General features: G+C 43.8%; 3 protein-coding genes across 3 annotated transcripts; all 3 read left to right on the forward strand.

Annotated features, from left to right (window-relative positions):
- Positions 1 to 192: 192 nt before the first annotated feature.
- On the forward strand, positions 193 to 7,115 carry LOC140564481 (solute carrier family 22 member 7-like). The gene is made up of 10 exons (XM_072689997.1): positions 193 to 996; positions 1,748 to 1,851; positions 2,262 to 2,416; positions 2,532 to 2,700; positions 2,789 to 2,912; positions 3,946 to 4,052; positions 4,142 to 4,356; positions 4,937 to 5,045; positions 5,821 to 6,027; positions 6,867 to 7,115. The coding sequence occupies exons 1-10, from the start codon at positions 616 to 618 to the stop codon at positions 6,952 to 6,954; spliced, it is 1,659 nt and encodes a 552-aa protein (XP_072546098.1). The 5' UTR covers positions 193 to 615; the 3' UTR covers positions 6,955 to 7,115.
- Positions 7,116 to 7,203: 88 nt separating this feature from the next.
- LOC140564480 (solute carrier family 22 member 7-like) lies at positions 7,204 to 18,110 on the forward strand. The gene is made up of 10 exons (XM_072689996.1): positions 7,204 to 7,821; positions 8,351 to 8,454; positions 9,770 to 9,924; positions 10,637 to 10,805; positions 11,754 to 11,877; positions 11,971 to 12,077; positions 14,576 to 14,790; positions 16,446 to 16,554; positions 16,636 to 16,842; positions 17,653 to 18,110. Exons 1-10 carry the CDS (start codon positions 7,441 to 7,443, stop codon positions 17,747 to 17,749), a joined length of 1,668 nt encoding a protein of 555 aa, XP_072546097.1. The 5' UTR covers positions 7,204 to 7,440; the 3' UTR covers positions 17,750 to 18,110.
- A 2,639-nt stretch (positions 18,111 to 20,749) lies between these two features.
- Positions 20,750 to 26,396, forward strand: LOC140564875 (solute carrier family 22 member 7-like). The gene is made up of 9 exons (XM_072690557.1): positions 20,750 to 21,130; positions 21,259 to 21,362; positions 22,095 to 22,249; positions 22,346 to 22,514; positions 22,994 to 23,117; positions 23,226 to 23,338; positions 24,484 to 24,698; positions 24,828 to 24,936; positions 26,159 to 26,396. Exons 1-9 carry the CDS (start codon positions 20,750 to 20,752, stop codon positions 26,394 to 26,396), a joined length of 1,608 nt encoding a protein of 535 aa, XP_072546658.1.
- Positions 26,397 to 27,790: the final 1,394 nt, after the last annotated feature.

A 27,790-nucleotide genomic window follows, 5' to 3' on the forward strand; every position in this document is an offset into this window, starting at 1 on the left:
CTCTTTCATTGCCAACGAAGGATATATAACAAAGTATTGAGATGAACTTTTCTTATTGACCAAATACTTATTTTCCAGCATTATTTGCAAATAAATTCTTTAAAAATCAGACAATGTGATTTTCAGAATTTTTTGTCTCTCATAGTTGAGGTCTACCTATGATGTCAATTACAGGCCTCTCTTATCTTTTTAAGTGGGAGAACTTGCACAATTGGTGACTGACTAAATATTTTTTTCCCCACTGTATTTGCACTGCTGGGATGGAGCGGTTCATGCAGATATTCGTAGCACTTTATTTTTAGCCTACCCAGTCGGAGATACGGGTCTGTACCTTTACCTGTACCAAATATAACATTTTCTGCTCTGTCAAATAGTGCTGTGAATGCGTATGAGATGTTAATGAACATTAGAAATGTGCCTGAATGAGTGACGAATAAGCAGTCATGCAAGTGGACTACATAGAGTCCGCAGCACCCTCGGAAACGTCCTCCTTGCACAACATTCATTCTCAAACTGGCTTTTCAGAGCGTTGCAGCCCTTTCCCTTCACCACTTGTCCTTTTCATTTAAAAAATAAGACTAGACGCCCTTCTTGCCCCAGGATCCAGGCACCAGGATGAAGTTTGAGGACCTGTTGGTCGAGGTTGGGGGTTTTGGACGCTTCCAAATTACGCTCATTCTCATGCTGGTGATTCCGCGGGTCACCCTGCCGTTCCACTTCCTGCTGAACAACTTTATTGCTGTCATCCCGGCCCACCACTGCGACTCCAGCTCTCTGGACGCTTATGGTGTTTTTGAGAACCTGACTCAGCAGCAGAGACTGACGGTCAGTATCCCGCGACATGAAGATGGAACCTTCTCTTCCTGTCACATGTTCTCAGAAGCTCGGTTCCACCTGCTGACCAACTCATCCAACTCTACAGAGCTTCCTGAGGTCCAGTGCCAGGATGGATGGGAGTATGACCACAGCCAATTTAAGTCGACCTTGGCTACTGAGGTAATTCTTTCTCTGAATTAGTCATTTGATAGTCAACTCTTTGGGCTAGAAGCCTGTCGACACACATTCAGTTGTTTGTTCATGCAATTATCTAATCCGCCAATCGCGGCAGGGCAGCAGCTTCAGGTAAGGAATCAGAATGGGGGACAAATGGGGTTTCCAGTTTGAGTATTTCCAGAACTGCTGATCTCTAGAGATACTCCGAATGGTGCAATAAAGACCAATCGTCCAGTAAGGAGCAGTAGTGCAGATGGTAATGCCTTGTTAATGAGTGAGGTCAGGCTACAGTAATTCAGATGACCACTGTGGTGAGCAAACAAGCTTCTTAGATATAACAACACTGCCTCCAACCTTGAGGTGGACAAGCTACAACAGCAGAAGACCACATCAGGCTCCACTTCTGTCCGCCAAGACCAGAAAGCTGAGGCTGCAGTGGCTCGGCACAGGCTTGCCAAAGCTGGACAGCTGTGGACTGGTCGAATCGTAGCATGGTCAGGTCTGGATTTCTGCCTCAGCTTTCTGTTCTTGGCAGAAAGACAGAAGTGGAACCTGATGTTTGACACCAACAGTGCGAACCCATGGGCCTGGAACCTGCCTTGTGTGAACAGCCCAGGCTGGTGGAAGTGCTGCCCCATACTTTAATCCAGCACTAGCTACTCTGGCATATATTTTTGTCTGCTTGACCAAATCTGAATAAAAGACAGCTCCAGTATCTTCTACCTACCAACCGATCCTTTCCCTTCGTCCTCAGTGGGACCTGGTGTGTGATAAGAAGAGCATGAATAAAGCCACTGCCACCATCTTCTTCAGTGGGGTGATGGTTGGAGCTGCGATATTTGGCAGCCTGAGTGACAGGTGAGGTCCTTGATACTTTTTTGACACAATGTGATATTATCCAGTACCTGATGAGGCCTACATTATCTACAGCGCCTAGAAAGTTCCTAGAGCTCCTCGTAGCCCCCCCAAGAACTAGCAATTCTGCCAACTCTTGGAGGGTCTCCTCCGATGTGGCATTTCTGGGCCGAAGGATGAAGAAAGAAGCACTGCCGATTGTGCTCTCTTTGACTCCGGCCACTGATGGCAAAGCGGCACGGCTCGGGATTCGAACCTTGTGCCTCCCAGGCCATAGTGGTAGCACGGTAGAACCCTGAGCCACTTGGAGCCCGGAAGCCAATAGTTAGATAGTTAAGATCTTCTCAAACCCAAAGATTCCCTTCAAATGAATCAACTTTTGTGAGCATTCTCCATTGCTTTGTCCTCTTCAGATTTGGCAGGAGGCGTATGCTGATGGTGTCCTTCATCTCGACCACATTCTTCGCTGTCACAAGTGCCTTCTCTACTTCCTACGCCATGTTTGCTGTTATGAGGTTCTTCACCGGAATGGGAATCACCGGCATTAGCATCATCTCCATTGTCCTCTGTGAGTGATCTTCTACCTCTACAGAGGACACAGGATTGAGGATACCCTGGTAATCCTACTCTAAGTTCAGTGGTATCTCCAGACTAGTAGGGTATTTGTCATCTTTTCAACGCAGGCGTGGAGTGGTCAGACATCAAGCACAGGACCATTATGGGTGTGATGATAAGCCTTGATTGGTCCATCTCCACCATGATACTGCCGTGCATCGCTTACCTTGTCAATGACTGGAGGTTATTGGTTGTCGTGGTGACCTCTCCCTTGGCATTGGCTATAATCGTTTGGTGGTAAGATGACTGCCTGCCATTCTTTTTCATTGTTTTCAATTTCTGGAAACGTTCAGTTGAACGGGAAATGTGAACTCCTTCCCTGTAGGTGGGTCCCAGAGTCCGCAAGGTGGCTAATAGCCAATGGCAGACTGGAGGAGGCCCATCACTACCTTACTAAGTGTGCCTCAGTTAATCACCGAGAGAAAAGTCTGGAAAACATCAAGCCCCAGGTAACGGAATAATCCATGCCTCGTTCCATGAGATAAACCAAGTCATTCAGATGCGGATTCTTAGTGGTGGTGATGGTGGTGATAGGAGCCAGACATTAATTAACACCACCCATCACCAAACACCTAAACAGAGCCCAAACAAACATGGCTAGAAGCCCAAGTGGCGCTTCTTAGGGAACTACCAACTGAACACAGTGTTCAACAGTCCGGTAGATTATTAGCCCTTGTGCTTGCCTCCTTGCCAGAGTCCTTAGCCCAGTTCACACCTTGAATCCACCAATAACATGCATCCACCCTCCAGGGTGATCCAATGATAAGTGGCCAGCGCAAAGCACACGTTTATAGGTGAACTGGGTACATTTACATTACATTTACATTTATGGCATTTAGCTGACGCTCTTATCCAGAGCGACTTACAAGGTAACTCATATTACAGAGGTGGATCAGTGTAGTGTTAGGAGTCTTGCCCAAGGACTCTTATTGGTGTAGCGCAGCATAGTCACCCAGACCGGGAATCGAACCCCAGCCTCCCACATGGTGTGGTAGCTCAGTGGTAGGTAGTGGTGTTATCTGTTGCGCCACACCAACCACCAATCTCTCTGACCACATTGGGGACTTGGCAGAGCTAAATAAATAGGGCTGGATCACCAGGCTGTGGTGAGGTCAGGGCCACAGCTCCACCTAGAGTTTTTTGCACTACAGTGACGTTATGTAAAAATTCTATATATTTGGGGTATCATATTCCCTTATAATACAAATAAATGTAAAATAAATGCAATATAAATACAATTAATACAAATATATGTCAGATAAATTGATCTTAAATATATAATTTGGGGCTAGAACCTTCTCCAAACTATCTATGACTCTCCATGGTGGAGCTTTTTGGAGCCGTACAAGACGCCTGACTACTAAATAATTGGTTAACCGTGAGTTTAGTGACAGAAAAACGAAAGGTTTGACATTTTGATCATATTTGATGTACATTTCTTTTATAAGGTCTTGCTTGTCCTCTGACAATTTGACTTTTCAGACCCTCGCCAAAGTTATTGTCACAGAAGAAGACAGAAAGTACACGTACCTGGATTTACTGAGAACTCCTAGACTGAGGAGGCTGGCTGTGCTCACCGGCATCACCTGGTACGCCCAGAGCTCCATAGCTGAGTGATATCTAATGAAACCCGGCATGGCCGTAAGTATTGACTCTTTTCCTGGCTTTGAATCTGCAGGTTTGGCGTAGCGTTCACGTACTACGGAATCAGTTTAAACGTCGATGGGTTCGGCCTTAACCTCTACCTGACCCAGTTCATCTACGGTACCATAGAGATGCCGGCAAAGCTGCTGATCTACCTGAGTCTGCAAAAGCTGGGCCGCAGGTACAGTCAGGTGGGCACGCTGATCCTGACGGGGGTGTGCATAGCCATCGCCATTATGATCCCTAAAGGTGAGCAGCTGATTCTAAACGGTATGTTGTTGTTATGTTTCGGGCTTGTTTTGCTTTTAACCCTTTTTTATATGAAAAAAGAAGAAATTAATCAGTTCCTCTTAACCCCTTAACACTCCAAGGCTTATTACACGCTAAGCCGTATTACTCAGTAACTACAGGGACTTCTGTACAAACTGCTGCAGCAGTAGAACTCAGTGCTCCATCCAATACTTTTGGGATGAGTTGTTGGATGGAGTTGGGGATTAGGTGGGGTGGTGATCATCATCTGACATCTTGACCTCACAGCAATGCTTCTCCACAATCTCATAGAAAGCCTTCTTCTCTGGATATTAGAGAGACAGTTAAGCAGGAGAAACTCTAAAAAAACAATAATTAAGCAGGTGTCCCAATATTTTTGTCCCTATAGTGTATACTAACAAGCAACAGTTACGGTAACAAAAGCCTTTTTTTTTTGAGAAGGCGGGAGTCTCTAATAAACTGGCGAGGTTGTTAATGTGCATCTGAGCAAGTCGGTTCTTGGACCTTATCCTGATATGTCTGGCGTTTTACCTTTACCTGTTTCTGTGTCTATTTCCAGACAACTGGCTTCCTCGCACGGCTGTAGCAGTGATGGGAAAAGGGTTTTCCGAGGCTTCTTTTACGTCAGTGTTTCTTTACACCACTGAACTCTACCCGACAGTCATACGGTGAGCTGCCAGCCCCTGTCTCAGACTCCCCCTCCACACTGTAGTCCACACTGTAGAGCACAGTAGTCAGGTAATAATTACCGCAGCATAAGTAACGAGTATCAGGATTTCTCACCTTCAGCGCCTTCTTTGTGTTGTAATTATTGTCCTGTGGGTTGCGAGGATTGCTTAGTCATGTGTGGTCAGCAGATTCAAATTTTATGGACATTTTCCATGGGTTGTTGGATGTTTGCATTTCCACGCCTTGGATTTCATTCCTGTTTGAAGCTCCATCACTCCAGACAACAAGTCCCACTGCTCTACTTTTGGCTGTCCGACTGGGTCAGCATGCTAATTAGTAGGGCTGTTTGGATAGTTTTGGACATACACCAATCGGCCATAACATTACATTGAATAACACTGGTAACACTGGAATCTAGCATGTGATGGCCAGACCGCTGGGTCAGAACATCTCCACGGCCATGGACGCCTAAGGCTCATCAATTGATGCAATCAATCAGTGGAGGCCCTTATCTCCACCTCACAACTTACAGGGCTTTCTCAAATAACCTGCTGCTAACGTCTTGGTGCCACACACCACAGAGCACCTTTAGAGATCTTGTGGAGTCCATCGCTCGATGGGTCAGACCTGTCATGGAGGCACAGGTGGGCCTAGACAATATTAGGCAGGTGGTTTTAACCTTATGGCTGATCTGATTTCATGATTAATGTGGACATGATGTACACCAGAGTTCCCCAGTTCCCCAAATGTGATTACCAAATGTTCTGATCACAGGCAGAACGGGCTGGGCTTTTGCTCTTGTCTGGCCCGGGTGGGTGTTTCCGTGGCACCGCTGGTGAGCCTCCTAAAAGAGACGTGGACCCCTCTGCCACAAGTCCTGTTCTGTTCCGTAGCCATCCTCGCAGGCCTCCTTGCGCTGCTCCTCCCCGAGACCCTCAATGTCCGGCTGCCGGAAACCATTGAGGATGTTGAGCAGACAAGGTGAATTTCGAGTCATGTCAATCATGTGCATCATGTTTATCACCTTTTAAAGCTAAGTGTATCATATTTGATACATATTTGAGCTTATTTTAAGTAAAGAGTATTAAATTAAGTAGTGTTTCATAAAAATAATATATAACCAATTAATTAACTAAATAAATAATACAAAATAATTAATTACATAAACAGGAAAATTATAATTATTTAAAATAATAATAATAATAATAATAATAATGTATTTTATATTATTGTCTCTCTTCCCCCTGGTGGATTATCTGTGTACTGCACGCACCAGAAAAATACATACAAATTTACATACAAAAGTAAAAAAAAAAAAATGAAAGGTTTTATTTTTATCCTTATTATTTTTAAGGAGAACAATTTATTTTGTTCTGTATATTCAGCTTGTTTAAACAGTCTGTCATGAGCAGTAATTTCCTGACGTATTTACAAAATAAAAGTCATTATAAAAGTATTTAGTATTAAATTTTATTTAATTACTTTTTAAATAATTGGTCAGAAAGTAAAAAAAAATCTCAAATTTTAAAGAATCAGATTTTTGGCAGGAATTATTTGATGGTTCAAGCTTTAAATGGTTAACCCCTTGCTATATGGTCGACATGCTATATGAAGCATATATGGCTATATAAAGTAAAGTACAGGTACCTTAAACAGTGAGAAAGTACTTATAGTTCTAAGGTGTTTTACTCAGCAACTCAGCAGCTACAGGGACTTCTGTACAAACTGCTGGGGCTATTCCTTAGTAACAGAAGTTAGTAATAACACTTTGGGGCCGCCGGCGGGACATAACCTCATATCTGATTTTTTCCTTTTCTTAGGAAAAGATCCATCTGCATTCCAGATCATCTGAAAGAACTGCAAGCGGACGCTGTTCCTTTAGGATCAGACGCAATAGCAATGAAATGACCCAATAACGTGTTATTACAATTACAGCATCCCATAATCATGTAACAGAGGGCCTAATTCTGCTAGTAGTGATTTGAAAGCTGTGTACACTGGATGTACAGTCCTGCAACTTTCTCTAAATGTGTCGTTTCTAACAAATAAACCCTGATCTGTTCAGAGAAGTTTTCCGCTCATTGCTCTTGCTGAATCACGGTTGCAGTACACATCAAGCAATTCAATTACAATTGTTTTTTTACCATCAAAGATTTACAGCCAGATTAGATATTTCTGACCAGTCATTTCATGAGACCTCTTCCGACCTTTGGCATATAAGAAATTAGCATTTCTGACATTTGATTGAGCCGGAGTTGGAGAAGAGGGTAAAACAAGGTGCGAGCCAGAGGACGGTTTCAGACAAGACCTGAATTGTCAGCAGCGAAAGTCCAAGACCGACACTTTCCAAGAAGATACGCGCCGTTGGGCTCAGCTTTGCAGGACAATAGGAACATGAAGTTTGAGGATCTTCTAGCAGAGATCAATGGCTTTGGAAGGTTCCAAAAGCTGGTCATGTTTCTCAGCTTCATTGGGCGATTCACCCTTCCCTGTCACTTCCTGCTGAACAACTACATCGGCGCCATCCCGTCCCACCACTGTGACATCGGCTTTCTGGACGATGACAAGGTTTTTAGGAATTTGACTCGGGAGCAGAAACTCAATGTCAGTATTCCAAGACAAGATGATGGTTCGCCGGCTTCCTGTCACATGTTCGCTGAACCTCAGTTCCAGCTTCTGGGCAGTGAATCGAACTTCACCGATGCTCCGCTCATTGAGTGCCCAAACGGGTGGATATTTGACAACAGCACCTTCCTTACGACTCTTTCCACACAGGTAACGCTTGTATATGTATATATTTTGTGGGCAGTGGTGGCTCAGCAGTTAGAGCGCCGGGTTATCGATAACAGGGTTGTGGGTTCGATTCCTGGGCTTGGCAAGCTGCCACTGTTGGGCCCTTGAGCAAGGCCCTTTACCCTCTCTGCTCCCCGGGCGCTGGAGTTGGCTGCCCACCGCTCTAAGTGTGTGTGTGTACTCACTGCCCCTAGTTCACTAGTGCGTGTGTGAGTGTGTGTTCACTACCACAGATGGGTTAAATGCGGAGGACCCATTTCGCTGTACTGTGCACACTGTACAGTGACAAATACATGCACCTATTTTATCCATACGTCTTAATGAGTGTTGGACTAAATCTCCTAAATTCAACTAAACCATCAGAGCATGGATGTTCACACAGTTTCCAGGTTTTCAGGATCGGTGCTTGGGCCCCTAAAATGGCTGCAAATAAGCTGTATGTTGAAACTGAACATAATTAAGAAAGTTTAACAGAACAGAACTGAATAACCTCTCGCTCTTTTTCCCGCAGTGGGATCTGGTGTGTGACAGGAGAGAGATGAACAAAGCAGTAGCGACCATCTTCTTCGTTGGAGTGATGTTGGGAGCAGCTTTATTTGGCAGCTTAAGTGACAGGTGGAATTCAGTACTGAATGATGCTGAGTGTCATTTACAGCACATCTACAGAACAGTTCTTGCATTTTATAGTGTAATGAGTCACTGTCTCCATACTATAATAAATATAGCAACCAAAATCTAAAAAAAACAAAAATAGCTTTATTTTTGGTGCAAATCTGTACAATTACAAGTTTACACAATTTCTTAATTACACAATTAATCAAGTTATAATTGGTTTTAAGAAGTTGCTAAAACTGAAGCTACATCAAGTCTTTATTTAAGGTGGTTTAATATATATATATATATATATATATATATATATATATATAGCAAATATAGCAAACTAAAGATATACATTTATAAGTAGAATCAAGGGTTTAAGAGAAGTGTGTGGGCATTGGATATATATATATATATATATATATATATATATATATATATATATATATAGAGCAAACTAAAGATATACATCTATAAGTAGAATCAAGGGTTTAAGAGAAGTGTGTGGGCATTGGGGATGTGTATGTATATATATATATATATATATATATATATATATATATATATATAAATAGAGCAAACTAAAGATATACGTTTTTATTAGTAGAATGAAGGGTTTAAAAGAAGTGTGTGGGTATTGGGGAGGAGCACTGGGGGTTCCCCCATGATGTCTCATGATTTTTTGTTTAGAATAATAAATAAAAAAACATATTGTTTTAAATAAATTAATTACATTAATAATTTTTAAATATTTAATAGATAACTGCTTGTAAAAACTTTGCAAAAGCACAGTTCTACCAACTCCATTCTTATTCTGTTATCTAGGAAGTTTCGTTTGGCAACAAATTCATGAACTACCAAATGACCAATCTAGTATCTGGTAATCAGCCCAATAGGGAGCTCTCCCACTGCGTAGGCCTTCACTCTCAGAACTGAAGGCCTAACAAGTCAGATTACCAAACCACCAACCCAGCGAGAAACTGGCAGACGGAGCAACCAGTGACGTTCTGATTTCCAGTGAGGGTGATCCAATTTTGTTTAAAAATCTCACACTACACCTTCTGGAAATCCCAGGATGTGAATTTGAGAGGGATGGAAACATTTTTATCTGGTTTCAGATAAAAGGTAAAATCAAAAAATAGCAATAGCAGTTAGCACTCTTGTACAGTTGTTTTTTGACCCAGCTTTAGATTGCATTTTTGAATTTTTAACATGCAAATATGAACATTGTGCTAGCACTATTAATAAACGCTTTAGATGAAGTAAAAATCCATGGTAGAAAAGCAAATCTCCTACAGTGCAATTTTTCACCCTGTGTTACCCTGCTCCACAGATACGGCCGTAAGACGATGCTCCTGGTTTCGTACGTCTCGGGGATGATCTTTGCAGTGGCCAGTGTTTTCTCCACCTCTTTCATCATGTTTGCAGTGTTGAGGTTCTTCACTGGCCTTGGCATCACCGGCATCGTCATTGTCTCCAGTGTGCTCAGTGAGAATTGCTTCTACATAACATTTTGGGTATTTTTCTTCCAATTAAGCCATTTCCATTTCCCACCCTCTAGTTAGAACCCCCTCTATCGCATGATGTGCTTGCTCACTGACTCATGATACAAGCCACATGTGCCACTGATGTGGCATTGCCGGAGGGAAGCTCTGAGTCCTAACACACATTCAACATTGATGTGGGGGTGAGCCCTCTTCCAACCTGGAGGGCCCAGGGACAATTGTGCTATTTCAGGCTCCGGCTGCTGATGGCAAAGCAGCACTTCCGACCACCGGGCCACAGTGGCAGCACATTGGACTCATTAGAGTTTCTCCCAATTTGGTACTGCCAATTTACCCATCCATTTGTAGCTGCCCTCCCGACACTCCTGACATTTCCGGATAGGTCTCAGCATCCCTGACCTATTAACGTATTTGAAGGTATGTGTTTGTATTAAAGCAACAGTATGTAAGAATTGGCTCTTATCCTACAGTTGGGAGGGGTCATTTGCCCTTTGAGACACTTCTGAAGAGCACACTTTTCTGGACAAGCTGAGGGTTGCAGAACCGTCGCTGAAAGTGAAAGAAACATGTGGACTCGCTTTCGTGCAAATATGACTCTGGTTACGCAGTGTTACACAGTTGCTTTCTAAAAGGCAGTAAATCAAAGCGATATATGTAATATTTATTTGTGTCTGTGGCTCTGTTTTTTTTCACAGTTGTAGAGTGGGTGGACATTAAGAGCAGAAAGCTGGTCGGGATGATCGATAGCTTGAGCTGGTCCTTTGGCTACATCATGCTTCCTATCATGGCATATGGAGTGAGAGAATGGAAGTGGCTCACAATCCTGGCTACCTCACCTCTCATTATTGCTATAATCACCTGGAGGTGTGAGCTTTTCAAATGTAACATTCAAGCTAACCTTTATATGGTCGATGTCATGCAAAATCCTTGGATCTCCAATATGAACTTTACAAGTGAAGGAAAAAACCTTCTTAGCTTTCAAATGGAAGTCAATGTAAAAAGTTTTTTTTGGTTCGTTATATTGAAATTTGGACACAATGGAAAGAACAACAGCTAGATTAAATTTATGTAAAAAAAAACAAAGGTTTTTGCATGATAGCAACAGTGTGATGCATCTGCAGCACATCATTAGATCATAATTACAACGCCTTCCTTAGTTAAATGTAAATGGCATCCGGCTGGGACATTGCAGGGGCATTGCCCATCCCAAACAGCCTAATGCCATAGTCATAGTTACCGCCTACTCTCTTAAAAACGAAGGTGCTTTAACCGGTTCTTTGAGCGATGCCATATAAGAACCACTCTTGCTTTTACAAGCTTTTAACAATGCTCCTGATATATACATGCAAAGCCAGCCACCGCCTCTTTTTAAACTGCCATCACCGGGCAGCCAACACGCTCTGAGGAAAGCGCCAGGTACCAGCTCCACCACACCAGCTAACAGATGCCTTTGCCGGCCAACGTTGCATCACAGAGAGAAAGCTCAGCCAGTTGTGCTCTCTCAGACTCCGGCTGCTGATGGCAAACTGGCATGGCTTGGGATTCAAACTCACAACCACCAACCTCTTCTTTTTGATTTGTTGCTAGTGCAACATCATTGGACGGATGAGTGTGAGTGTAAAGAACCTTATAGAGGTCTAAAAACCTTCATTTTATGTAAAGGTTCTTTACCAATCTGAAGGTTGTTCACGCTCATGGCATCGCTCAAAGAACCATTTGAAGCACCCTCGCCATAAATATTCTCTTTAATATGTTGGATATGTATGATCGCAACTGGATCCTGACTCAGTATGTCATGACTTTCTCTGGCAGGTGGGTTCCAGAGTCTGCTCGGTGGTTAATAGCCAACGGGAAGATCGAGAAAGCTCATTTTTACCTAGAGCGATGCGCCATCATGAACAAGACGAAAGGAGCCACCTCCAGCTTGAAACCAGAGGTGAGCGAGTGTTTCAGTGGTTTTTCTGAGACTCGGGTTCGGCTGTAATGAGCCACTCGTTAAGTGAGCTCTTTCTCTTCTTTTCTGGGACAGGTTCTGTCTTGTATAGTGTCGGAAGGTGGAGGCAGGAAGTACTCGTATTTGGATCTGATGAGGACTCCCAAGATGAGGAGACTGGCTTTTCTGACCGGCATTACCTGGTGTGGGAAAACACTGAGATGTTCCCATGTGTTTAGATGAAAAGATCTGGCTGGCTGAGTGTCTAAATTGGGGGGGGTGAAAGAGAGTGGGGGAGATTTGGGTTTGGGTTATTCTCATGAAAAAATGTTAAAATATTAATTGTGGTCATTTTTTTTTAAAATTTATTTAATTTAAGCTAACCTTTATATGGTCACTGTCATGTAAAAACCTCAGATCTCCAATATGGCAACTTCACAGGAGAAGGAAAAAACCTTCTTAGCATTCAATGGAAGTCAATTTTGATGAGTCATTTTGGATCATTTCTATTGGTCCATTCATTATTACATTTGGACAATGGAAAGAACAAGAGCCAGATTCAATCTATACCAAAAAAAGGTTTTAGCATGATAGCAACCATATAAAAGTTAGGTTAAATAAATAAATAAATCTATTTTATTTATGTATTTATTTATTTATTTTATTTTTATTTATTTATTTATTCTTTTATTATAATATTTTGCATTATTATTCTTTTACATTTTGGTGTAAGCAGAAACAGGTATACTGACATATTGCTGTAATGAGAATTATGGCAAAATGCCCCTACGGAAATTCAAATAGAAAATGTATAGCAATGTAAAAAAAATACAGCTTATCCATCAAGTTGTATTAAACCTATGTTTACATTTTAGGCATTTGGCCTACGCTCTTACCCAGAGCTGTTCACATTTGTATGCATGTTACACAGGTAGGAGAGTGTAAAAGTAGGAGTCTAACCCAAGGTGTAACGTGGTGTCGGGCAATCAAACCCCACTCTGCCCTGAGGAAGGTGGTTTTGTTAGCCACTACACTACACCAACCTCCAGCCAATGTCTTCTATCACTGTGTCATAGCTTACATGTTAGCCTGGGCCTAGTGGGTTGGCTTGTAGCCATAAAAGCATAGTTTTGTTGTTTTGATTTTTAAATATGGAAATATTAACATATTCATTTGGAAACATTAACATAAGGCTCAATAATAGACACTGATTTTTGCTGCAGTAAGAATTTTTGAGAATTGTTAACCTTCTAGCTGCTCGCTGTCTTAGAGGAGCCCCAATTGATCTACTGAATTCTACAAAATGATGATTTAAGATTATATATATATATATTTTGAATATGGATTGAGGGCGATCTGAGAGAATGACCCTGATGTTAGCTGCACCAACGTGCAATTTGGTCTTTTCAGATTCAATCTGAAGAGCATTTAAGCTTTTTTGCAAATGCTCATTAACTACAGGCTAATCCTATAACCGCAAGCTAATCGTTACAATCTGACGTCTGAATGGACGTCGGGATCGGATAATGGCTGACGCTCTTATCCAGACCGACTCACATTTGAATCTTGTTAGACAGCTAGGAGAAAGTAGAGTCATAAGTCTGGCTCAGGGACTCTTATTGGTGTGGTGTGGTGTGCTTACCTGGCTGGGGAATTGAACCCTAGCCTGTCACGGGTATAAGAAGTCCTGTCACCCACCACGTGTAACAGCAATGTGTGGTTGCTAACAGTGAATCCATGTAGAATTTAATCAACAGAAGAGAAGGACATTGCAGTGCTAATGCTAGTCCTGCTAGTTATGTTAAAATCATTGAGGAAACTAAGACCTAACTGATCCCAGTTGAGGCAATGCTGAGGTTAGCCATGTCTAAACACGGCCTACTGCCTCTGCCTTCCCTTCTGACTGAACGGATAAACTAATAAAAGAGATAGAAAGACTACACACACACACACACACACACACACACACTCAGGAGACTATATTATCATTTTTCTGTAATTCTTATGTTTACGGTTGGCAAGTTAGCTAGTGTGCTAATCGCTAAGTCTGCCTAGTCTGCCACAGGAAAGAAAGTATTGTTAGCCACTATGTGTAACAGCAATGTATGGTTGCTAACAGTGAATCTGTGTAGAATTGAAGCAACCGGTTCAAACAACGGAAAAACATTGGCGTGCTAATGCTAGTGATGCTAGTTTTGTTAAATATACTGAGGTAACGGACATAATTAATGGTCCCAGTCTGAAAAAAATGAATGGATTCACATAGATGACATTGTGATTGGCTTGTTTTGGGGTTTTTCGCTATATAGAATACCACAAAGTTCTATATAGTACTAAAAATGGCTTCTTTGGCCCCTTTTGGAGCGATTTAGAATCATTTATTTATCTATAAGATGGTTTCTATCAAACCTAATAACATGTTTTCCAGATGAAGGACCACTTAAGCGTCCAGAACCATTGCCTATACCACAGAACCGTTCTACTCCACCCACTAGTATGTTAGCCTCCATGTTAATGTTAGACTACCTCTTTGGATCACAATATTTATGTCCAATTTATTGTCTGTCAGACATCGCCACTGGTCAAATGAGAAGTTTAGATACTTAGATCCCTTTGCTGTGGGGAATACACATTTAATCTAGAACATATTTCATTAGATTTATCTGAAATAAATGCCCTGCATGTTCTTCTCGATTCTCAGGTATGGGGTTGCCTCTACCTACTATGGCATCAGCTTCAATATCAAAAGCTTTGGCTTGAACCTTTACCTCAACCAGTTCCTGTATGGATTTGTGGAGATACCTGCTAAATTCCTCATATACCACCTGCTCGATCGTATCGGACGCCGGAGAACTGAAGCCGGGGCGCTGCTGTTGGCCAGCTGCAGTCTGATTGTGAACGTATTCATTCCCAAAGGTGAGCTCACGGCTTCCAGAAGTTCAAACGCTGTGGTCCGTAAGCCGCAGTCACACTAGGCTAGCGGCAGCGAATTTTCGTAAGTGAAATTTTTGACCTTTTTGACACAAGGGTTCTTGTCCACAGCTGATAGCGGGCCTGCTAACCTCAGCTCAGCTCTGAAGCCCAGGCCAAAGCTGAGGAAATGCTAATGTTGGCCAAACTTCTAAGCGCAACCGTTTCTTCCAGCTGATGTTAAATAAATAAAGAAATTAAGGAAAAAGAGAGACACTCCATAAACTGTCCACCATGATAATCGCTAAATTACCATCAGCCACCAGTAGGGGGCCTGGCCAGCACAGTGGGAAAGCTGGTGGAGCTGGAGCAAAGAACTCCAAGCCCCAGAAGCCCAAGTGGTAATCAATGCTGACCAGACCCACCTGTGTGGCACGGTATAAATACACCCAGCCAAACACACTTCCCTGTCGCACCTTTGTAGAGGGGCGAATGGTAACAGTGGGTCTAAGTTGTGAACAGTCAGAAAAAAAACAAATAATGGAAGAGCTGGAAAAGAAAGAGTTTAAGTTGTGAACAGTGAAGAAAAGCCAAAGTTTAAAAAGACTGTTCGAGTTGTGAACAGTGAAGAAAAGCCAAAGTTAAAAGAAAGAGTTTAAGTTGTGAACAGTGAAGAAAAGCCAAAGTTTAAAAAGACTGTTCGAGTTGTGAACAGTGAAGAAAAGCCAAAGTTTAAAAAGACTGTTCGAGTTGTGAACAGTGAAGAAAAGCCAAAGTTAAAAGAGAGAGTTTAAGTTGTGAACAGTGAAGAACAGCTGAAGTTAAAAGAAAGAGTTTAAGTTGTGAACAGTGAAGAAAAGCCAAAGTTTAAAAAGACTGTTCAAGTTGTGAACAGTGAAGAAAAGCCAAAGTTTAAAAAGACTGTTCGAGTTGTGAACAGTGAAGAAAAGCCAAAGTTAAAAGAGAGAGTTTAAGTTGTGAACAGTGAAGAACAGCTGAAGTTAAAGAAAGAGTTTAAGTTGTGAACAGTGAAGAAAAGCCAAAGTTTAAAAAGACTGTTTGAGTTGTGAACAGTGAAGAAAAGCTGAACAGCTGAAAAGAGTTTGTTTTAATCAGTGGTGTAAAGGAAAACTAGGGGGAAAAAAAGAAAATGGTTTGAGTTAAAAGGGGTTAGCTGGTCCTTTGTTTGGGTACACCCCACTCCTCGTGTTCCCTTTGTTTGTTTTCCCGCCATGTTTTTCTATATAGCTTTTAAACAGTGTGTATACTGCCACCTCTCCTAGCTGTGGTGATGCAGTGGAAACGCACTGGGCTCCTAATTCCAGGGTTGGGAGTTTAAGCCCCACCACAGCCACCAAGTACTCCCCAGTCTCACCAAGCACTTAAGACATTCACCATCTGTTACACGCACCATAAAATAATACCCCCCCCCCCCAGAAAGGGGTAGTATCATTAAATAAATAAATAAATAAATTAATTAACTGCACTTGAGTCCAAACCCCACACCGTAACACTTCTTGTTGACCAGGCTTCCAGTCCAGCCCCTGTCAAGTGTGAGCACAGCGTTATGTGTTTAATAGCTCGTAGGATTGTAGCAGCAGGTACTGAACGCTAACGTGCAAAAAACACGTCAACCGAAGATTTCTTTCTCTATGTTTCAGATCAGTGGATAGTCCGGTCAACGATCGGAGTGTTGGGCAAAGGCTTCGCCTCTATGGCCTTCTCAACACTCGTACTGTTCAGTACAGAACTGTACCCAACCGTCATCAGGTAACATGCCTTTCTAATGTCGGTGTCTCCTAAAGGAAACATGAGTTATGATCATGAGATATGCCCCATTTTACTTAACAGACAGAACGGAATGGGTTGGAACTCCTTCATGGGTCGAATGGGTGTGGCTATAGCTCCACTGATCCTCCTACTGGACGATGTGTGGGGTCACCTGTCCCAAGTGATTTTGTGTGCCATCGCGCTAATTGGTGGTCTGGTCGCCTATCAACTCCCCGAAACAAAGGGCAAGTGCCTGCCTGAGACTATAGAGGACATAGAAGGGAGCAGGTGAGATCTCGCTAATGCCACGTTCTGTACATACGCTATATGGACAAAAATATTGGGACATGAAGCTCAGTCATCGTTTCTTCCAAAATCAAGGGTGTAAAAAAATTGCTTATTATTGGAGATTTTGGAGAAGCATTGCTGTGAGGGTTTGATTGTATTCAGCGGCAAGAGTGGTAGTGAGGTCAGGATGTTGGATGCTTGCCCAACCCCATCCCCAACCCTGGTCCTGCACATTTTTAGTTGCGCTCTATTGAAAGGTATCCTCTCAGAGTGAGGAGAGCAGTTAACTAGCTGAAGAGATTGTCTTCGGAGATACCCAAAGTCATGCTAGCGGCCAGTCTAGCATTTTAGCTTTTAGCCTTTTTCGCTTTGCATCCATATTCTCCTGACTTAGCTGCTGCTGTGTTTAGCCTTGAAAAAGCTTTCTCTAGTGGGCGGGGTTATGTAAAATTTTGGGGTGTATTTATAAGGAGTCAAAACTGTGATGTAACAGTTTTGGGGTTTTGGAATTGGCTCGTTTTACAGCTCTGTTTTTGGTTCTGCTGGATGTTCAGCAGTTGAGGTTCACGTTTACTCCCTTCTGAATACGGATCTCTCATTCAACCATTCCAAGGAAAATGCAGTTCAATATACATAAGGACATACTAGGACACATTGCAAGACATTAATCCAAGTAATTTTGGACTGTTTCTTCATGTTTTCACAATGTAAACTGCAGCTGGTGCCTTCAAACAGTCTAAACTATGAATGAGGAAAACGTCCTCATTCTGTTACCTGGGTGGCAATCAGTCTGATGTTCTTTAATTTTAGGAAGGACCAAGACGAAACCCTATCCCAGAAGAAGGCAAGTGAAGAAAGCAGGTGGACAGCAGAAGATGAAAAGACACAAATATCATCCCTGATATGATTTATGTATATGTAAACAATTACCTGTTTCCCCTATTGTGTGGTAGAATCCCCTTTTTTTTTTATATATACGTTCAATTACTACTTCAGTTAATACTGAGGAATTATTCAGACTCATTAAGCTATTTCAATTATTAATACTCAGAATACTGAATTACAAAATGATAGGAATTTGATTTAAATTGGATTTTTCAAATGTTTTGATTACTTCTCGAGTTTACTTTGACGGTAGGAGAATTATGTGTATAGAAGTATCTTCTAGCCTTCAGGCCCAACCCAACAGTCAAGTTCTAGTTGTATTTAATAGTCTGTTTGGCTGTTGGTTTGTGATGTGGTGATAATTAGTGTTTGACCAATTTCAATAAAGAGAAAAAGAAAAAATATGAACGTGTTTTGTGATTATGGCATAAATACAGCTAAAGGATAAGGGTGCACGTATTCGTCACTGTACAGTGTGGACTGTACAGCGAAATGTGTCCTCCGCATTTAACCCATCTGGTAGTGAACACACTCACACACACACACGTGTTAGGGGCAGTGAGTACACACACACACCCAGAGCGGTGGGCAGCCAACTCCAGCGCCCGGGGAGCAGAGAGGGTAAAGGGCCTTGCTCAAGGGCCCAACAGTGGCAGCTTGCCGAGCCCGGGAATCGAACCCACAACCCTGTTATCGATATCCCGGCGCTCTAACCGCTGAGCCACCACTGCCCCTACAAAGCTGCTGTCAGACATGTATACATTATTCTGGGGACACCTTTATGTGAAATAAACACTCATCAGACCAAACATCTCAACACCACCTCAGTGATGGAGCAACATCTGAACATCAAGAGACTGAATTCAGCTGTTCTTCACTGTATTCTCACAGTCGGAGTTCAGAGCTGTAGATGTTCACCTGAGAAATCACAGATCATCTCAACATCCTTAACCAGCTGCTGTAGGCCCGCTGCTGACACCAGTCTGGAACTGGAATTAAGAGGCCAGAGTGAGAGGTATAATTAGGTTTGGGGTTGAGGTTAAGGTAAGGGTTAGGAACCCTAGCTTCCGGCCACATGTTCTCAGAACCTCAGTTGCACCTGCTTTCAGCTACTTTAAGTTGTAGCCATTGCTGATACAGATGTGTGAATGCACATGCGTGCACACACACATCTTGTCTAGTTCACATAGAGAAGTACTGCCAATAGAATAGGACTCTCTGGAGCTGATAAACACAAACCAATTGGCACCATGCGGCCTAATGCCAGGCGTGGGCTAGAAAAGTATAAAGCCCTCCCCACCATTGAGCTGTGGAGCAGTGGTACTACGTTCTCTGGAATGATGGTGGGTTCTTCATCCAATACTTATGGGATGAGTTGATGATGAGGGATGATGAGGTGGGGTGGTGGTGAACTATCAAATCCTCACAGCAAAGCCTTCATCCCTGGACAGTAGAGACTTAATTTCAGAAGAAACCATGAAAGAGCAGGTGTCTCAATACTTTTTGTCCTCCTGGTCAGCATCTTCTCCTGGCTGTATCTGAAACCTGTACAGATGGGAGACTAGTTCAGTGGTATTCTCCGTATTATTGTGGGAACTAATGGCATGTTATCTGGGGACCTTTCACCAGGACGTTTTGGCCATGTTCAAGATTTCACTGATGTATCCATGCAAATCTGCAGTCTTAGTAAAAAGAGGGTACCACTGGACTGCTAAATTCCTCATATACCACCTGCTCGATCAGACGCCGGAGAACCTAATTTTGGGGCGCTGCTATTGGCCCGCTGTAGTCTGATCGTGAACGTAATCGTTCCCAACGATGAGCTCATGACTTCATGAAGGTCGAACGCTGTGGTCTGTAAGCCGCAGTCACACTAATTACATTTATTTCAATGGCTTTCAGAACGTCCACAACCAATAGCAGGTCTGCGCCGGCTGTGGCTGCACTAACCCACGAACCATCAGCCCAGCATTGAAGACCCAAAACTGAGGGGTTGTCCATCCAATACTTATGGGATGAGTTGGGGATGATGATGATGATGAGGTGGGGTGGTGATCATCTAACATCCTGACCTCACTAATGTTCTTATCACATAATGCAATCAAATCCTCACAACCTGGACAGTAAAGACAGTTACTCCAACAAAAGCCCTAGATTTCAGAAGAAACCATGAAAGAGGAGGTGTCCCAATACTTTTTGTCCATGTAGTACCATGTCTAATGCAATGTGCTGTCGCCTGTATCACGGTTATGCAAGCACATTTGTCACTGAACACTCACTGTGTTGATGTTAAAACACTCACTGTGTTGATTGACACTGGCAAATCTGCTGTGTAACGGTTTTACTGTTTATTGTCATGATGATGGGCTTCCCATTCAGGCTCTACACGGGCATGTCATGTGGGGACCTTTCACCAGGGTTTTGGGGCCTAGTCTCCCATCTGTCCATGTTTCAGATATGGTCGGAGGAGGACGCTCCTGGTCTCGCTCCTGGTCTTGAGAATGGGCTTTGGCCACGGTCACCAACGTCTTGAGGTTTTTCACCGGCTTCAGTATCACTGGCATTGTCGTCATCATCTCTACTATACTCAGTATGGACTCAGCACCTTTTCCTTGACTGTATGAGCACTGACGTTCCCCTTTTTGTAATGATGAATAAGCAATAGTGTAAAACTTTCTCCAACCAGATGTAGAGTGGGTGGACATTTGCTAAGAAGAGTAGAACCTTCTAACCTTCCAACCACGCTGGACCTTCTAATATAGGTGGGTTCCAAAAACCTGGAAAGTGTGCTTATCTAGATATGACTTACACAAAGCAGCTGTGAAATTTCAACCACCCAGTTAGTACCCAGTCAACTTTGACCGTATCAGGGTGAGCACTGTCCTGTTAATTATTCATGATGCCATTTGTAGGGTTATGAATGAAGGAACATGCCCAAGCGATAAAAAACAACGCCGTCCTGATCCGTCACAGTCCCAGGCGCTGTGCTCCAGCAAGCCAAGGTTACAGACCGCGAGCAAAAATGAGGTTTGAAGATGTTCTCCTGCAGGTCGATGGTTTCGGAACCTTCCAGAAGACTGTCCTCCTCAACAACTTCGTGGCCCGCTTTAGCCTGGTCAGCCACTTTCTTCTGAATATATTCATTGCCGTCATTCCGTCCCACCACTGTGATATCAGCTCTCTGGACGCTTATGGTGGTTTTGGGAATCTGACTCAAGAGGAGAGACTGACCGTCAGTATCCCGCAACATGAAGACGGAACCTTCTCTTCCTGCCACATGTTCTCAGAACCTCAGTTGCACCTGCTGACCAACCGGTCTGATCCTACGGAGGTCCCTGTGGTCCAGTGCCAGAACGGATGGGTCTTTGACAACAGCACCTTTACCAGCTCTCTGGCCACACAGGTAACCCCTGCCGTTCCGTCCGGACTGGTCAGCTGTTCCTATTTTCGACTGGTAGACTGAAGGCTCTACCTGTGTTTGGTCACTTGTGCACTGTAGTCATGTTGTCCATTGCTCTCTCCAACCCTCAGTGGGACCTGGTATGTGAAAAGTCTGGGATGAACAAAGTTGTGGCGACCATCTTCTTCATCGGGGTGATGTTTGGAGCAGCTGCGTTCGGCAGCCTAAGCGCCATGTATGTGCTTTAAGAATCACAGAAATTACAGTATTGCAATATTACAGGAGTCCTTGTTTTCTCATGCACCACCGAGTCTGACGTGATTCATTAACTAGTTACACAGCGTGTCCAAATGTTTGTAGACACCCATTGTAATGAATAGAATAGGACACTGAAAAAGGTAAACATGAACCTGCTGGCACCATGCATAATAATGATCCATCCAGCCAGGAGCCCCATCCTTCAAGAGGGTCGACTGGGTGGTGATCATCTAACACCCTGGTCTTGTCGCAGAATGCAATGAATGAATAAAAAAATACAAGCCCCAGCCAAAACGCTCATATAGGCGCTCCCATAGGTGAAACGTGGGCCAGGGGGGTTCCGGGTGGGCATGAGCTTGGAGTGGGTTGATGCATGGGAGCCAGCTGGGCTTCCCAAATGAGCCCCATTGTTAATGCCAACCTTAATCTCACATAGGTCCCATCTAGTGACCCCCTCCAAGTGCAGTGTACAACTGAGATGGGGCCCATGTTCAACCCCTCCTGGTTCTCAGTTGGGCTACCCATACAGGCCCCACAGTGGCATGTTATCTGGGGATGTTTCACCAGGGCTTTGGGGCCTAGCCAGTTGTCTACAGCAAGAACTGTCATGATATTTATGATAAGAATTCACTGATGTTTCCATGCAAATCTGCAATCTTAGTGAAGAAAGTACCACTGGATTAGTCTCTCCCATCTGTCCGTGTTTCAGATATGGACGGAGAAGGATGCTCCTGGTCTCATACGTCTTAGGGATGGGCTTTGCGCTAACCAGCGTCTTCTCCACCTCTTTCATCATGTTGGCAGTCTTGAGGTTCTTCACCGGCTTCAGTATCACTGGCATTGTCATCATCTCTACTATACTCAGTATGGACTCGGCACCTTTTCCTTGACTGTATGAGCACTGACGTTCCCCTTTTTGTAATGATGAATAAGCAATAGTGTAAAATTTTCTCCAACCAGATGTAGAGTGGGTGGACATTGAGCACCGGAAGATGGTGGCTGTGATTGACAGCCTGTCATGGACCTCTGGGACCATGTGCTTCTCACTCATTGCCTACTGCATCAGAGAGTGGCGATGGCTGACTGTGGCCGTGACTTTACCAATTGCCGTTTCCATTGTATCCTGGTGGTAAGTGCTAATCAGCAGGTCTCGCATAACTAACACAAGGCCGTCTGCATTGTAGACTGTATTTAAGCCATTTGAATCCCTCAGGCATACCACCTACATTTCCAGCTTAGGTTCAAAAAGTCCCTGGACTGGACTGATCTTGCAATGATCTTGCAAAGGGTTTATGGAGAAAACCACTGCAAAGTTGTTTTTTTTTGGATGAGGTCAACTTAATTTAAAACTAAAAGGAACTGTGGTCTAACACCCCCGTTTGACTACAGAAGACCATTCAGGAAGATTGAGCCATGGTGGTGCACTGTTCTACTGTGCGGCGACACCTGCCCAAACATGGCCTTCATAGAAATTAGCGTCACCAGAATTTCCAAAAGAACTCAAATCTAAACACGCCTGATGCATTCTGACCATGCAGGGCCCCAAACTTTTGACCCCTGACCTGCAATCATTAAAACTACCTAGAATGAAATGAATGACTCTTGTAGGTGGATTCCAGAGTCTGCTCGGTGGCTAATGGCTAACGGGAACATGGAAAAAGCCCATTACTACCTTCAGAAATGCGCTACAATGAATCGCAGAAAGGAAATCCTCTCCAGCATCAAACCTGAGGTGAGCGAGAGAGAGAGAGAGAGATGGGTAGACTTTTATCTTCCTGAAAGGACAGAAAATATCAAATCTGGCAGGATGACGTTTATCTGTTGATCTCCATCCATGTAGGAACTCTCCAACATTGTGTCAGTGACAGAAGATAGGAAACGGAAATACTCGTATCTGGATCTGGTGAGGACTCCTAGGATGAGGAGGCTGGCCCTGCTGACTGGTATCACCTGGTGTGTTTTCTTTTCCATATATGTGGTTCATTCAAAATCCAGAATCTCCACAAGGCACTTGATGCAAGTCCAAGTCTCGAGTCTCTAGTGGAGAATTTAGAGTTGGTCTCCTTAATAGCTGCAGCCATCGCCTTGTACGAAGGTGAACCCCAATAATAAAAAAAAAACTGTCCAGCGTGTCATCAAATTATGAGCATCTATGACAAATTATGAGAGAATTTCTTTATATTAAAAAAAACCTTAAGCCTAACAGCCAGAACTGAAGCGCTTAGGCAGTAAATACAGTCTTTAAAATATAGCTATGGGGCAAGACACCATGACACTGTACAGCAGGTAAGCTAGCTCTGCTGGTTTCAGATGGTCTAAGCTGGTCTTGATGGTCAAGGTGGTTGAAAAGCTAGTAATCCAGGCAAACATGCACCCTCTCTGATAGCTAGGACTAGTTTGATCAGGCAAGTCATAGGGGTGGCCCTGACTGGTCATGCTGGTCATGCTGGTGGATCAGCTAGACCATCTGGTCAAGAGGTAATACTCAACCAGTTTGACCAGGCTGGCTTTTTTATTTTATTTTAGCAGGCCTACTAAAACCTAAGCTAGATTGCCTGTCATGCTAGCTAGTGTTAGCATACAGCGTCTGGTAAAGCCTGCTGCTAGCTAGCTATCTTTGCTGTATTAGGAAAGAGCCGATCCTGCTTTTGTTGGAGTAACTCTCGTCCCTACTTCCCAGAGAAGAAGGCTTTCTGGAAGAGTTGCATTGCTGTGAGGATCTGATTGCATTCAGCAATTGCATTCAATCCTCACAGCAAGTTAGTAGAGGGGTAAGGAGGCTGAATGATCACCACCCCACCCCATCCCAATACTCCCCAATAGGTTCATGTTAATGGGTGCAGCTTACTGTAGCTGGATGCATTTTTTGGAAGGGGTGTCCACAAACATTTGGACAGTGTACTCCACAGTCACAATGCAAGTATTACTCTGCTTACGTTCACCTCTCAGCTTGTCCAGAAATACATGTGAAAATGGTGAACTTTCAGAGGTGGCTCAAAGTGTGAATTATACATCCTGACTGCAGAGGGAGCCCAAGAGCTAGGAATGCCAATTCTCGCATAATGCAGCTTTAAAATGTTGTATTTTCTTACCTGTAGGTTTTGTGTCGCCACCGTTTCCTATGGAATTGGATTCAATATTGGAAGTTTCGGCCTGAACCTGTACCTGACCCAGTTTGTGTACGGAGCCATCGAAATTCCTACTAAACTCTGCGGGTACTACCTGCTTGACAAGATCGGCAGACGGACCACAGTGGTTGGATCTCTGCTATTGTCTGGTGGGAGTCTCATGGTGAACATCTTCATACCCAAAGGTGAGGTATTTATGGTCAGATATTTATATATCAAATCAATGGAAACAAATAGTTCAAATATCGGTGGTACAGTGATGCTACCCTCCGGCCGACCTCTTGAATAGCCACTGCTCTCTGTATGCCTCGCAGATCAGGCAGTGGTTAGGACCGTTATAGCAGTGCTGGGTCGAGGCTGTTCTTCTGCTGCCTTTATGACGATAGTGCTGTACAGCTCTGAACTCTACCCAACTGTCCTCAGGTAAGAAATCCTATGGGCTAATGCCAATGGAGGCCTCCAGAGTTTGGAACATGGTTGCAGGGACTCCTGTAGATTTAGCTATAAGAGCTTTAAGCTTCAGTGAGGTTGGGCATGGATGCTCAATGAGCTTTGTGCAGGCTATCCGAGTTCTTCCATATCCTGACCAGCTCACTTTCTGCAGGGTACTGCTATTCTCGACCAGCAAAAGGTCTTCACCAAACTGCTGCCATAAACTTGAATCGCACAGTTCCGTATTTCCTTAAGCCACCACTGGACCTAAGGGGGCCAAACCATAAAAAAGCAGGCCCAAACCCAATACTACTTCTACTGCCAACATGTGATGTGTAGCACTTCTATATGTTCAGTTGTTGCTTCTAGAAGTTTCCACTTTACAACACCAACAGTTACAGTTGGCTGGGGCAGCTCTATCATGGAAGGCTGATATTCCATGGCAAGTCAGTATGATCCATTTGGTCAGTTTGGTCAGATCATGTTAGGCTTTGGTGTCCACATACTTCTGACCACAAACTGTTTCTTTTCGGAGGCCTCTCCAGTCAAACATTACTTTGTTGTTAACAACACATTTTTTGAAGAATCATTTGTCCAGATAGGCTGTACCAACACACAGCTCTTGGCTGGACTACAAAAGTAATCAGAAACCTGATCAGTAATCAGAGTTCATCCAGCTAACGTCACGTAAGCTGCAGAGGGTTGTACCAGCCACAAATATCCAAGAATATCCAAGTGGCTTTGTATTTTTAAGATGCCAAATTTGGTGTAGAAATAGTAGGTGTGTGATGGAAAAATATTCAGATGCAGTTTTACAAGCCTATTTACCACCCTGTTATCTTACCTCGGAACAAAGCACACTGATCAGCTGTTTTAATTGGCTAGTTTTTGCTCTGCCATTGCTACGGCTCACCGCAGCGTAGCCTAGCATCGCCTTGCCTAGCTTAACCTAGCCTAACCTAGCATAGCTTTTAACTATAACAAAAAACCTTTTTGTAATTATTCCCGAAGTCGTCCTGGATGATGTTGTTGTCCTTTCTGCGTCCTCTCAATGTCCAATCCGCATGGTGTGCCGTTAGCTAGCCTAAGTGATCATAGGAGGGGTCTGGTAGCATTAGCTTTCAGCCTAGCACCTGGCTAGCTGGCTAACAGTAGCACCAAGGCAATCGAAACAATGTGGAATTTACATAAACGCTCCCTTATCGCCCTGCAGGCAGAACGGGATGGGCTATAACTCCTTCTTGGCTCGGCTGGGCGTGGCTATAGCTCCTCTGATCCTCCTACTGGACGAAGTGTGGGGGCACTTGTCCCAGGTGATTCTGTGTTCCGTGGCGCTGTTGGCTGGTCTGGTCGCCTATCAGCTGCCTGAGACACGTCACAGATGTCTGCCTGAGACTATAGAGGACATCGAGGGGGGTGAGAAAAGCCTCCGTGAGGTCACTTTAAAGTGAAGGACCATGTCACAGGTTATTTTTTTTTATAATACTTTTATATAATACAATATGGACGGTACTTCAGATTGTACATTAGACTGTAATGTCTATGATGTTTGAAAGTTAAATAAGGAAGCATTTCCTTTGATGTAAAGACATAAAAGCTATCAACCACAAATTGTGTTTTGAATGTATTTTTTTTTTCAATGAAAAGATGTTCATGATTTCATATGAAATAAATGACACAATGTCAAAAAAACGGCACCTCTGATTGGTTCTATGCTCAAGCCACTCATTTCCCACACATTTTAATGACCCCTCGTTCCTCACCGGACCTCCATAGACGCTACTACTAATGGTGCAAGTATTTATCAGTGAAATGTGGTATTAAACACACATACTAGAACTAGGGGCAGTAAGCACACACACACACACACAGAGAGAGAGAGAGAGAGTGGTGGGCAGCCAACTCCAACACCCAGGGAGCAGAGAGGGTGAAGGGCCTTGCTCAAGAGCCCCCACAGTGGCAGCTTGCCGAGCCCGGGCATCGAACCCACAACACTGTCCTCAGCCAGCGGGAGCTCTAACCGCTGAGCCACCACTGCCTACCACAATGCACCCCACCCTATTCAGCCTGGCCCAACCGGAACCTCACTCCCAGACAATTGACAGATTAGAGCAGCTTCAAGTTTGACACCAGGAGTTTCCATAGTAATAGCATTCCTAAATTCCCAGTTTTTTCACTTCCATCATCGCCTACAGAACTGGATTCAGTGTTGAAAGTTTCGGCCTGAACCTGTACTTAACTCAGCCATCGGTGGGTGCTACCTGCTTGACAAGCTTGGCAGACGGATGACAGTGGCTGGAGCTCTGCTATTGGTAGTGTTAGCCTCATACCCAAAAAGTAAGGCGCCAGCGTAGCATTCCAGCGGACCACAGCACTGCCGCTGGTTCGAATCCCGGGTCATGCAACCAGAGCCTAAGAGAGCACAACTGGCCTTGCTCTGTCCAGGTGGGTAGATGGCTCTTTCCTCTTACGCGGCGCTTTCCTCAGAGTGCGTTGGTTCCCTGGTGGCATTGCATTGTCTCAGTCCCCACCCTCCCTGACCTTTTGAATAGCCACTGCTCACAGATCAGGCAGTGGTTCAGAAAGTTGTTGTTCTACCGCCTGTTCTTCTACAGTTACACTGTTTAATGCTGCGTTGGGGGAGGGGGGGGGCTTTATACCCCTCTAGCCCGCGCCCGGCATTAGTCATGGTGCCCCTAGGTTCATGTTGATCTGCTCCAGAGAGTCCTGTTCTATTGACAACACCTCTACAGGACCTAGACAAAGTGTGCAAGTGCACTTGCCCATCTGTGTCAGCAATGGTTGCAACCTGAAGCCGCTGAAGGCATTCATTAGAAAGGGTGTC

This window comes from Salminus brasiliensis, chromosome 10 (assembly GCF_030463535.1).
Source record: "Salminus brasiliensis chromosome 10, fSalBra1.hap2, whole genome shotgun sequence".
Classification (NCBI taxonomy): Eukaryota; Metazoa; Chordata; class Actinopteri; order Characiformes; family Bryconidae; genus Salminus; species Salminus brasiliensis.